At 42.6% G+C, this 12,149-nt stretch overlaps 2 protein-coding genes across 6 annotated transcripts in view; both read right to left on the reverse strand.

Moving 5' to 3' along the window:
• Positions 1–2,165, reverse strand: part of IGSF5 (immunoglobulin superfamily member 5) — a 38,015-nt gene extending 35,850 nt beyond the window's left edge. For 4 of the 5 annotated variants that reach the window (XM_020789294.3, XM_020789293.3, XM_020789291.3 and 1 more), the window contains exon 1: positions 1,993–2,132. The gene's annotated coding sequence lies outside the window, so the exon portion shown is untranslated. Of the gene's footprint in view, positions 1–93; positions 182–1,992 lie in introns of all 5 variants that reach the window. The other variant, XM_072994150.2, reaches the window with a different exon arrangement.
• Positions 2,166–9,091: 6,926 nt separating this feature from the next.
• On the reverse strand, positions 9,092–11,554 carry LOC110076829 (beta-1,3-galactosyltransferase 5-like). The gene has a single exon (XM_020789342.3). It carries the CDS (start codon positions 10,222–10,224, stop codon positions 9,271–9,273), a length of 954 nt encoding a protein of 317 aa, XP_020645001.3. The 5' UTR covers positions 10,225–11,554; the 3' UTR covers positions 9,092–9,270.
• Between the last annotated feature and the right edge of the window lie 595 nt (positions 11,555–12,149).

The raw sequence follows: 12,149 nt of genomic DNA on the forward strand, positions 1-12,149 counted from the left end.
TACCAGTCAAACTAGGACAGATGACAGAACAGCCTTTATTGTCCCCTCAGCTCCTGCTTAAAGCCACTTAAACATATAGTCAGCAGTTCTCACCACATCCTCTTGCTTGATCTCTGTGAGCAAGTCTTGCTTTTTCATACATATTGCTCATCAGCAATAGACGTCCGAACCGAGATAGGAACTAGAGGTTCACATGTAAAAGACAATAAAAACAGACTTTATACCCACATGGTACCAAGCTAAGTGAAAAGTGGGAGTAGATTTGTTTACGCAGCTAGAGAAGGACTTTCTAACAGTAGACTACAACCCCAACGTCTAGATAATGCAGCCACTGTTGTATATCAAATTTGAGACAGCACTAAGAAAGTTAATGAATCGTTTTGCCGTCTGTAGAATATACCCATGAATGGACGACAGAATTCAGGACATTCCACACCCAGACAAAACAGGAGCACCAGTTGCCTTCACCTGCTGATTCTCAGAGCAAAAAGAGTGCTGAATCAGCTGTGAAAATTGCAAAGACAATTTTGACCAAAGCTAGGACAACAATGACTGGGGTGGGAATCTAGCACATAATTTGATGGGTCAAAAGATAGAGATACTGCTACCAGTGAGAGGCAATGTATAATCAGAGGGGCTAAAGCAGATGACCCAAACTAACAGCAGTACAGAAATTGAGACAGACATATTACTACAAAAACCAAGCGAAAGATCTACCCAAATTATGTGTGAATGTTTTGGTTTCAGAATGACAGAATAAGTAGTGGAAGAAAGCTGAAGTCCAAAATCATAGCCATTCGAGTTTGTGACTTAGGATGGTCCGATGAGGAAGAAGAATCAAAGGCACAAACAGAGCAGCAACCAAACTATAGCAGACTTAGAACCAGCAGGGCAAGCCGGAGGGAAGCATTGTCAAGAGGCTAAGGATATCACTGAAGTTCTTCTCCCTGAGTGTCTGGATTTTTCTGCCTGAGTGAATGAGAGACTGTCCAGCTCCTCTTAACCTTGTTCAGATGGGTAGATTCCAGTCAACACGGGACAGAGTAATGTCTCTTGGAGTAAAGGCAATTAAGATTCTGGCAGGTCAACCACTACAGAAGCCTCCTAATCTAAAAGACTATCTCTAAAGTCAAGGCAGTACAGTATATAGTACTGAGGATGCTGAAAATATACTGTCATGTGTAAAATAGTTTATTTTATCAATAAAAATATTTTCCTCACTTTTCTCCATAAAAAGGACTCAAGGCATCTTGCATAAAAAGATAGCAGTTAAGCTAATAACGAAGAGTATAAAAATACTAGAAAGGATCAAAAAAAGTGCCATACTAAAAACAGTAAGCATAAGGAACACCAAAACACATTCAAAGCAATAAGGCATAATAATCCATTTTAAAAATTCTACTCAGGCAGCCAGTCACTGAGGGAAAGCTTGCCTGAAGAGAAAAGGCCTTTGCCTGCTTGCAGAATGACAGTAAAGAGGAGTCTTTGCAACAGAGCAGGTCCTCTTCCCCCTGTCGCCACCAAATGCACCTGTGAAGTTTTGTTGTTTTTACTAGAAAACAAAAGATGTATCAAAGTGTGTGAAAGTAAAGTACAGGGATTACACTAGAAGACAGGAAGAGAAATTTAAGTAACCCAGAGAGAAGGCCCTGCATGAGGGAACAAATACAGGACTTTTTTTTCAACAAAAACAGTACAGTGACAGCACAGGAGAGATAAAGTTAGAAATTCAAAGCAAACTTGTTAAATAAAATTAATGTTTGATATGTCTTCATGTTTACTCTTAAAAACAAACACCACTTGAAACAACCACAATACTTCCTGCTTCCTGGTTCCTCTTTGACTTTTTAAATTTGCCCAACCATAACATTTTAATTACTGCGATATGCCTCATTCATTATCCTAATATTGTTGATCACAGGCTTATAGAAGACAGAATCGTTTACCAGTATTCAATTTAGTCGCGTACTGTATGTTGAAGAATCACCTTACCTTTTAACCTGAAGGATCTAGTGTTAGAACCCTAAGAAAAGTTGTCTCTCCCACACAAACAACTCCTCCTATAGCCACACAACCAGTTTATTCTAATTAATTCTCACATTGCTTTTCATTAGAATTGATCAGGAAGATCCTGAGAAAACAATTTGTTCCACTTTTGCTTTCTAACTGAGATCTACCTGACTTAGCTGTAATATTTAATGTCATGATAAGGCTTGTTTGTACTGTAGAACCCAAGCGTACTCCCTTGCTTTGTAATGATTAACAAGGGCTGCCAAAGCAGGAAGTAAAAAGCAGCTACAAAACTAACTTTTGCCTCTGAGAAGTAAAAAGAAGCTATTGTACTTACCTACTGTAATTATTAGAGAATGCTCAGCACACATTAAGGGGGGGGGGCTCAAGCACAAAAAATAATCCACACTGTGTGACATTTTCATGACTGCAATAACAGGTAGAAATTAAGCAGGTACTGCATAGGTTTTCACTTTACCACACCTTTGTGTGGAAACAGTGCTGCATCTAAATAATTTTAGACCACAGATTTAATGATCTTCTAGACACACCTCTTTAGAAAGTCTGTTATGTTCGATTATGAAGCACACAATTAACATTTCTCATGTCATCACCACTCCATATTTTACATCTTGTTCTTCTTTATTCTTGATATATGAAAACAAATAAAGGGAGATACAGAGAAAGAAAAGGAGAATATTTATCAAGCCTGATAAAAAGCAATAATCTGAGCATGTGCAATTTTACATTTGAAACTCACATAAATGATAATGCCACATTGAACAGGGGAATAAAATGGAGTTTATGCTTCCTTTAAAAAAACACATTTATGGAAAGCATATATGTAAATATTCTTTAAAATATTCTGTAAAAATAACAGTATAGGTCTCTGTCACCCTGCTCATACTCCGCTAACCTCCCGTATATACGCCATACAATTATTTAAAAACCTTCCAGTTTATGAATGTGGCATATTGTGCTGTCTGTATACCCGATCATCATCATCATCATCATCATCATCATCATCATCATCATCATCATCATCATCATCATCATCATCATCATCATCATCATACAGTGGTGCCCCGCATAGCGAGGTTAATTCATTCCGGATTAACCTTCGCTATGGGGAAACATCGCTAAACGGAACGGAAAAGCCCAACGGGGCCCAAACTCACCATTGAGCGAAGTTTCCCCACCCGGCCGCCATTTTCACGCCCTCGGTAAGCGAGGGCAGGGCGCGAAAATGCTGCGCGTGGCCATTTTGGGTGTTCCGGTGGCCATTTTGGAACCACCAATCAGCTGTTCCCCCAACATCGCAATGCGAAGATCGGTAAGCGAAATGCTTACCGATCGTCGCAAAGCGATTTTTGCCCTATTCAAACATTGGTATGTGATTGCATTAGCGATCGCAAAATCCGCATCGCTATGCGGATTCATCGTTAAACGGTGCACTCGTTATGCGAGGCACCACTGTAGTAGTAGTAGTAGTAGTAGTAGTAGTAGTAGTAGTAGTAAAGTGTGCAAAAAGCAAAGCGTGCTGCTTATATACCGCCCCATAGCTCTTCAAGCACTCTCTGGGCATTTTACAATTTAATTATGCAGGCTACACATTGCCCCCCCCCAGCGAGCTGGGTACTCATTTTACCAACCTCGGAAGGATAGAAGGCTGAGTCAACCTTGAGCCGGCTACCTGGGATTTGAACCCCAGGTCGTGAGCACAGTTTTAGCTGCAGTACAGTGGTTTAACCACTGTGCCACATTAATAATAATAATAATAATAATAATAATAATAATAATAATAATAATAATAATAATAATAATAATAATAATAATAATAATAATAATAATAATAATAATAATAATAATAATAATAATAATAATAATAATAATAATAATAATAATAATAATAATAAATTCTTTTATTTATTTGCCGCAAGCACTCTCTGGGCAGTTTACAAGTTAATTATCCAGGCTACACATTGCCCCCTGCCCCCAGCGAGCTGGGTACTCATTTTACTGACCTCGGAAGGATAGAAGGCAAAGCAGCTCACAGCATTAAAATTCACACAATTAAAAGCACAGTAAGTTAAATATTGAAAGACAAATTAAACAATATATGATTTAAAATAAAATTAAAAGATTAAAACATGAAAACATAAAAAGATTAAAATTATCTGCTAAAATGGGGATTCAGTTGTACTTGTTAAAAGCCTACCTGAGGAGATGGGTCTTTAGCTTTTTTTGGAAGGATAACAGGGAAGGGAAGGATAACAGAGAAGGGAGAGAGTTCCATAGCCTGGGAACTACCACAGAGAAGGCCCTCTCCTGTGTCCCCATCAGCTTGCTTGTGCTGGCAATGGGACCGAGAGGAGGGCCTCTGCTGATCTTCATCACCGAGAAGGCGCATGTAGGGAGATACAGTCCTTCAGGTAGCCTGGACCCAAGCTGTATAGGGTTTTATAGGTAATGAGCAGCACTTTGAATTGGGCCCAGAAACAGACTGGTAGCCAGTGCAGTTCTTGTAACAGGTGTGTTATATGTTCCCTGTAGCTGGCCCCAGTCAGTAGTCTGGCTGCAGAGTTTTCCACCAGCTGAAGTTTCGGAACTGTCTTCAAAGGCAGCCCCACATAGAACATGTTACAGTAATCCAAATGGGATGTAACTAAGGCATGTGTCACTGTGGCCAAATTCAACATCTCAAGGAACAGGCCCACCTGGCGTACTAGCTTTAGCTGTGCAAATGCACTCCTGGCCACTGCCAAGACCTGGGCATCCAAGTTTAGAGATAAAGCCAGAAGTACACCCAAGCTGCGGACTTGCATTCTCAGGGGGAATATAACTCCATCCAGCACAGGCAGTATCCCTGTTCTCTCATCTGCCTTCTGACTAACCAGGGGCACCTCTGTCTTATCTGGATTAAGTTTCAATTTCTTTGCCCTCATCCAGCCCATTACTGATGCCAAGCACTGGTTTAGAGTCAAGACAGCTTCCCAGGAATTAGGTGGAAAGGAGAGATTGAGTTGGGTATCATCCGCCTACTGGTGACACCGAACCCCAAAACTCCAGACAACCTCTCCCAGTGGTTTCATGTAGATGTCAAAAAGCATGGATGACAAAGCAGAACCCTGAGGAATGCCACAGGCCAATGGCTAGGGTGTTGAGCAGGAGTCACCCAGCACCACCTTCTGAGTTCTCCCCTCCAGGAAGGACTGGGGCCACTGTAATCCAGTGTCCCATCCAAGTCCCATTCCAGAGAGATGGCCCAGAAAGATACCATGGTCAATGGTATCGAAAGGCACTGAGAAGTCCAGCAGAACCAACTGGGACACACTCCCCCTGTCTAGTTCCCAGTGTAGGTCATCCACCAAGGTGACCAAAGCTGTCTCTGTCCCATAGCCAGGCCTGAAACCAGATTGAAGATGGGTCTGGATAATCCACTTCCTCCAGGAATCCCTGGAGCTGAGAAACCACCACATGTTCCAGTGCCTTGCCCAGGGATGGGATGTTTGAGATTGGCTAGTAGTTATCCAATACACTGGGATCCAGGGAGGCCTTCTTCAGTAGCAGTCTTATTACTTATTACTGCCTCCTTTATGCAAGCAAGGATTCTACCCTGCTGCAAGGAGGCATTTACCACTCCTCGTACCCAATTGGCCATTTCTCCTCTGGCTGCTTTTATGAGCCAGGAAGGGCAAGGGTCGAGCACACCTGTGGTGCCATTCACCTCTCCAAGAATCCTGTCCACATCATCAGGCTGCACCAACTGAAAAGTATCCATTAAAACAGGACAGGACAAGGCCAAAGTTACATCCACCGGGTGTGTATCGATTACAGCATCCAGGTCAGAGCGGATCCGATCGACTTTATCTGCAAAATGTCATGTAAATTCCTCACAGTGGGTTGTGGAGTGGTCAGTATTTTGTTCTTTTGGTGGGGCATGTATGAAGCCTTGAAACAACTATGCTGGACGACTTTGTGCAGATGCAATGGCAGCAGCAAAGAACCTTTTCTTTGCTGCAGCCACTGCCACTGAATAGGCCTCCAGATGGGCTCTAGCCCGTGTTCGGTCAGATTCACTCTGAGTTTTCCACCATTGTTGCTCTAGTGTCCGTCCCACTCATTTCATCACCGCCAGATCCCTGGTGAACCAGGGGACTTGCCTGGTTCTACTTCATGGGAGGCGACGCTTAGGGGTAATTGTATCCAGCGCCCTGGCCATTTCCCCATTCCAGAGATCAGCCAGAGCTTCAACAGGATCGCCTGCCAAGGCAACAGGAAACTCCCCAAGAGCCATCAGAAAACCACTTGGATCCGTCAGTCTCCTGGGGCAGACCATCCTAATAGGTCCTCCACCCTTGCAGAGATTAAGAGTTCCAGTAAGTCTAAACCTCACCAAATAGTGATCTGTCGATGAGAACAGAACTACAAAGAGCTCCTCCACACCCAGATCACCATCATCCTGCCCAGCAGGTCCAGAGTGTGCCCTGCTATATGTGTTGGGCCAGAAACCACTTGAGACAGATCCATGGTTGTCATGGAGGACATGAAGTCCTGAACCAATCCTAATAAGTTGGTCTCAGCGTGGACACGGAAGTTCCCCAGTGTAGTGCCCAAGCCTCCCTTAGGAGCGCTTAGCAATCGGTCAGAAAGTTCGAGAGGCCACTTACCTACCACCTTTGCGCTGAGGCAAGTCCTAAGACCTCAGCAGTACATAGCATAAGCTTGAACAAGTCTGACCTTAAAAGAACACTTGACTTTTACCCAGTGCTTTACAAGTACAGACACATAGATTTTGTGATTCCTTATAATTCACAATAGCTCAGTTAGGTAGGACTCTTAAAGACAGCTAGTTTGTGGCCCTCTCCACCTCCTGGATTTAGCGAACCCCTGCTGTTCAAATGACCAGTCCTTTGTAAGGATTTTTATAATTAATTTTTATTAGAAAAATAGAGTTTCATAGAATTTATTTATTTATTTGATTTATACCCCGCCTATCTGGCCTAAAAGACCACTCTAGAATCAGCTTATATTGCTCAAGCTTTAGCATAAAGAACATATTCAAAGATCATTACAGTTAAATAATATAACTAAACCCATTAAAATAATAAACTCTATTATGCTGAACTAAGGTGGGCTAGTCCCACCTTCTTTCTCTGCACTTACATTTTTTCTCCTTCAAGCCACATCCTCAAACCATCAAGTTCTTTTTCTCTTCCATCATCATGGAATAGAACTTCTGAACTTCTTCCACATAACCCATCGGGTATTTTCTACATTCTCTAACTCCTCCCTTCTTCTTGACACTGCATGGCTGTTAACCAATATAACATCCTCCTCCTCCCTCAATTCCTATGAAAATCCAGGTGTTTTATCTCTTCTCCAATTAGCTCGGCATGTTGAGTCTTTCACGGGCTCCTTGTCCGACCTTCAGCTTAATCTCGAACCACGCTGTACCGGTCTTCAAAAAAACACTCTCATAGCACTTAGAAAAACACACCCCAATATCTCTCAAATCATCTTCACACAGCACCTGTCTGACCCCATCTTACATTTCTCTGACTACATATCCTCTATTGCTTCAACTCCATCACACCCAGTACTATCAGCCTAGAGGACTCCAACATCACCTCCGATACCAACTCAGTCAGCTCAGGAAAGGGAGGCTGATGAGCAGCACGGTGGATGGTACACCAACGGAATCCCTATTCTGTCCCAGGCACCCACCTTTAAGTATACACACTTGAACTGAGAAAACTGTGTGACAAGGCACCTGGTGAGTGGGGGAGGGATGGAATCATGATAGATGACTGCAACTCCACCTCCCCACCCCACCCCCCAGGTCTGGCCTGTTGCTGCTGCTGCACAGAGAAACCAGGTAGGCAAAGCTGGGAGAGACTAACTCCCCCACAGGTCCATCCAGCCAGGTCTCTCCAGTACAGGCCAGGTCAGCACGCTCATCCAAGATCAGGAAACGGCCTGCTATTGCTGCACAATATTGTACCCAATTTGCTGGGAGGAAAAAGGATGCCAAGCATTACAGCCTGGATGTTGACAACACCAATGGCAGCAGTCAATGGTCTATATGACAGGATACCTTTTTGTGCCTACTACTAGAAATGGACACAAATTTGGCAGTTTGAGCCAGTTTGTTTTTCCGCCAAACAGGTGTTCGGCTCTTCTCAGCCCTGCCTCCTCTGGCAGGTGCACACTCAGAGGCATCACCCAAAGGAGGCAGGGCAATGACGCCCTGCTTCTGAGTGGGCACCCACTGGAGGAGGTGGGGCTGGGAAGCACTGAACATCTGTTTGGCAGAAAAACAAAAGGGCACAAACCATCAAACAAGGGGTTTATGCCCATCTCTACGAACTACCATTCACAAAGTGGCACCAAGCAAGGGAAAATTCCTGAGGCAGACTCGTTTTTTTCATCAGTTAACCACTTTTCACCCAAACACAAAGCAATTGTCAGGGCTGCCTTTCCACAAGTGTGGATGGTATTGAGCACTAGAGGATATCCTGTAGACTGCTGTTGGCAGTCCTAAAAATTCTGTTCTGTTGTCCAAGCATATGGTACGATAAGATTTATTGAGCACCCCAAACGTGCAAGCCCAAGTCATTTGGTAACCTGTTCTGGACCCAGGCCAAATCTCCTGCCAATTCCAGTTCATCTCTTGATAGATTATATCCCCACAGTCATATTTTTGGACTTGATTGAATGAAACGCTAGCTCAGTAAATAATTAATTGCTCTATAGCTTTTTAAGAAATCTATTTTCCAAATGGTTTAGAGGACTTCAGGGTGATGATGGCAAGATTCATGGCAGTCTTTTACCTAAACCACTGAGCTATCCAGCAGGTGATGGAGACATTTCTGCTCAAGTACATTGCTGATATCCTCAGAACTAAAAGACAGAACTTCATCCAGCAGTACTGGACTGATGGGTTCTGAACACAAATGTGTTCTTGAATTGTCAAACCTAAGTCATGGTTTGTGTGAGCAATTTTCTCCACAAAGCAAACTTGTCACACAGCAACCTCTGCAGGTCCCTGAAATAAACAAAACGGTGTTACACATTTTAATGTACAATAAAATCAAGTTTGAGCGTCAAAAAAGAAATCATTTTATCTGTTCTAAAACGTGCTCTATAGATACAGGAGAGATTATTCATGATGCCTATATCTAATGGAATCTGTGTTTCAACTTGACTGCTTGATTATTGTGATATATGTATATTATAACTCACATAATCTTAGGTATTTTAATTTTCTTGACTTTCTGGGCATTCTTCAGCAATGGACTTCTCCAGCCCATCCCAGTACAACATAATATGACTGGGAGCTGTATAATGACTTGTGATGATCTTCTTGTAACGGCAAGGAGAATATGGAATGTGGCCTGAAAAAAAGGTTGGCTCTGAATGAAGTTTGCGTGGTTGAATTTTCAGTTCAGAAAGGCAGAGACCTATGAAAACATCCTCCAGCTTAAAGAAGGGGACCTTTTTTGAAATTACATATATTTGACTTGCAACATCGGTGGAGAGAACATAACCAGTCCCTGAAGCAAATGGAGGGTAATAGTTTCCTGGATATTCCTCTTCATTCACATACCACTTACTGCTTGGATCCCTTACTGGATGGTCATGCATTCTTAATAAACCTGTAAAGAATCTAGAGGTCCTGTTTCTTTTCAGAAGAAGTTCAGTCAGGTAATACGTATTCACAAACATATCAGAATCAGTTTTCATCACAAACGTAGACTGCGGACAGAATTTATGAATCCACTCAAGGCCCATCAAAGTCTTCAAAGTTAAATTATAATATGTATCTAGGAAATCCTTCTGAATGATATCCTTGTAAAGTGTGTTTTCTGTAGCAACAGCAATCTGTTCGTAGGATCGGAAATTGTTTCCTAAGAGAAAATATGTCACAATTCGTTTCTCAGCAATTACTCTTTCTTTGCCCCATGACTGGCGGATAGCCATCCGGGCTTCAGTTTCGCCAAGTCGAGATGTTACAAGTATTACTAGGAATGGTGTGTTCATACTGCAATCTGCCTCTGGCAGTTTCAAAAAGTCCCCACTGTTTCTCTTTAAAATGAAGAGGTCTTTTTGGCAAAATGGGTAGACATCACTAGAAATCAACAGGATTGTTAATGCGGAACCACCAAAGACCAACACAACAATACAAAAAAAGATCTTTTTTTGGGGTCTCATCTGAAAAAGAAAAAAAAAGCCTATATTATTTGAAAAATCTAGCCTATTTCAATATCAGATTTATTTCAACATTAACAAATAAATTTAACAAGCTATAAACCATATTCAACACTTTTGTGTTCCTCTCTCAAGTCTAAGATGAAAAAGCAGTGAAAATTGGCTCAATAAACATCAATAACAAAGGCAGGACTGCTGTTGAACACTGAGAAGACAAAAATAATGACTACAGAAGTTGTATAGAGTTATACAGTTTTAATGTTGGAAGTGAAGAAATCAACATTGTTAAAGATTTTGTAGACCTCAGTCCAATGATTAATCTTAATGGAGGCTGCATCTACGAAATCAGAAGAAGAATGAGATTTGGAGAGTCAGAAATGAATGAATTAGAAAAGACAAAGAGCTTTGTGAATGCCTTGGCCTGCCAGAAACACAAACAAGTAGGTCCTAGATCAAACCAAGACTGAACTCTCTCAAAAGCAAAAATGATAAAACCGAGGTTGTTCTACTTTGGACTCATTGTGAGAGGACCTACTGGAAAAGACAGTAATGCTGGGAAAAACTGAAGGTAGCAGCAAAAGAAAAAGACTAAGTATGAGAAGGATTAATTCCATCATCATCATCATCATCATCATCAAATCATCATCATCATCAAATCATCAAATCATCATCATCATCATCATCATCATCATTGAATTTGAATTTGAATTTGTATCCCACATCATCTGGTAACCAGGCCACTCTGGACAGCTAACAACAATGTACGGAGAAAAAAACTTTAAAACACTATAAGTTAATACATAGCAAATCAGAAATTAAAACAGATGGCAGTAAAGTGGTGTAAAGGGTGATGGAGAGGATAGCAAAAAGAATGGTGAAAAGGGAGCACAAGATCCTGGTGCTCCAGGAAAGCCTGGCAGAAGAGCCAGGTCTCCAATGCTCTTTTGAATCCATCCAGCAAGGGTGCCAGGCGGATCTCAGTCAGCAGGTTGTTCCATAGCTGGGGGGCAACCACCAAGAAGGCCCAGTTTATAGTTCTTCCTCTCCGGGCCTCCTTCAAGGTCAAGGCCCTCAACCACCCTGCCTGTGAGGAACAGGTATTATGGACAGATCTGGCTGGGAGCACACATTCTGATAGGTACCTAGGTCTTAAATTGTTTAGGGCTTTGAATGTTATCATCATAATCTTGACGCTGATGCGGAAACGAACCGGTAGCCAATGAAGGGCGACCAGAGTGGGGGAGATGTGCTGAAATTTCTTCACCTCATTTATTTATCTGGCTGCTGAATTCTGGACCAGTTGAAGTTTCCACATCAGCCTCAAAGGTAGCCCCATGTAGTGAGCACTGCAGTAGTCTATATTTGAGATTACAAGGGTATGATTCAGTCTTGTGAATGCCCCCCAGGTCTAGATAGGAACGCAGCTGGGCAATTTCCAGAGATGGAAATGGGCTGCCTGGACCACAGATGCCATCTGGGTTTCCATGGTGAGATCTGGGTCCAGGCAGATGCCCAAGCTGTGAACCTCACTCTTCACAGGGAGAGTCACTCCCCCAAAGGAGACGGAGTTTTCCAACCCACTGACGCCAGGGCCACCCATGCGCAAGATTTCCATCTTGTCCAGATTCAACCTCAGTCCATTTGCCCTCATCCACTCCAGAACGGTCCCCAAGCAGCGTTCAAGGGTCAGAACAGCATCCACTGGAGTAGGGAAAAAAAAGGAGAGGTAGAGCTGGGTGTCATCACCGTACTGATGACACTGGGCCCCACAACTCCGGACGACCTCACCCAGCGGCCTCATATAGATATTAAATAGCATTGGCAAGATGATTGGCCCCTGCAGAACCCCACAATTGAAGATCCATGGGGTGGAAGTCATCTTGCCAAGCTGAACTCTCTGGGGACAGTCCTCCAAGAAGGAATGGAGC

Source organism: Pogona vitticeps, chromosome 3 (assembly GCF_051106095.1).
Source record: "Pogona vitticeps strain Pit_001003342236 chromosome 3, PviZW2.1, whole genome shotgun sequence".
NCBI classification, from domain to species: Eukaryota; Metazoa; Chordata; class Lepidosauria; order Squamata; family Agamidae; genus Pogona; species Pogona vitticeps.

Coding starts and splice junctions, on each gene's coding strand:
- LOC110076829 (XM_020789342.3), bottom strand. CDS start 10,224: ATGAGACCCCAAAAAAAGATCTTTTTTTGTATTGTTGTGTTGGTCTTT.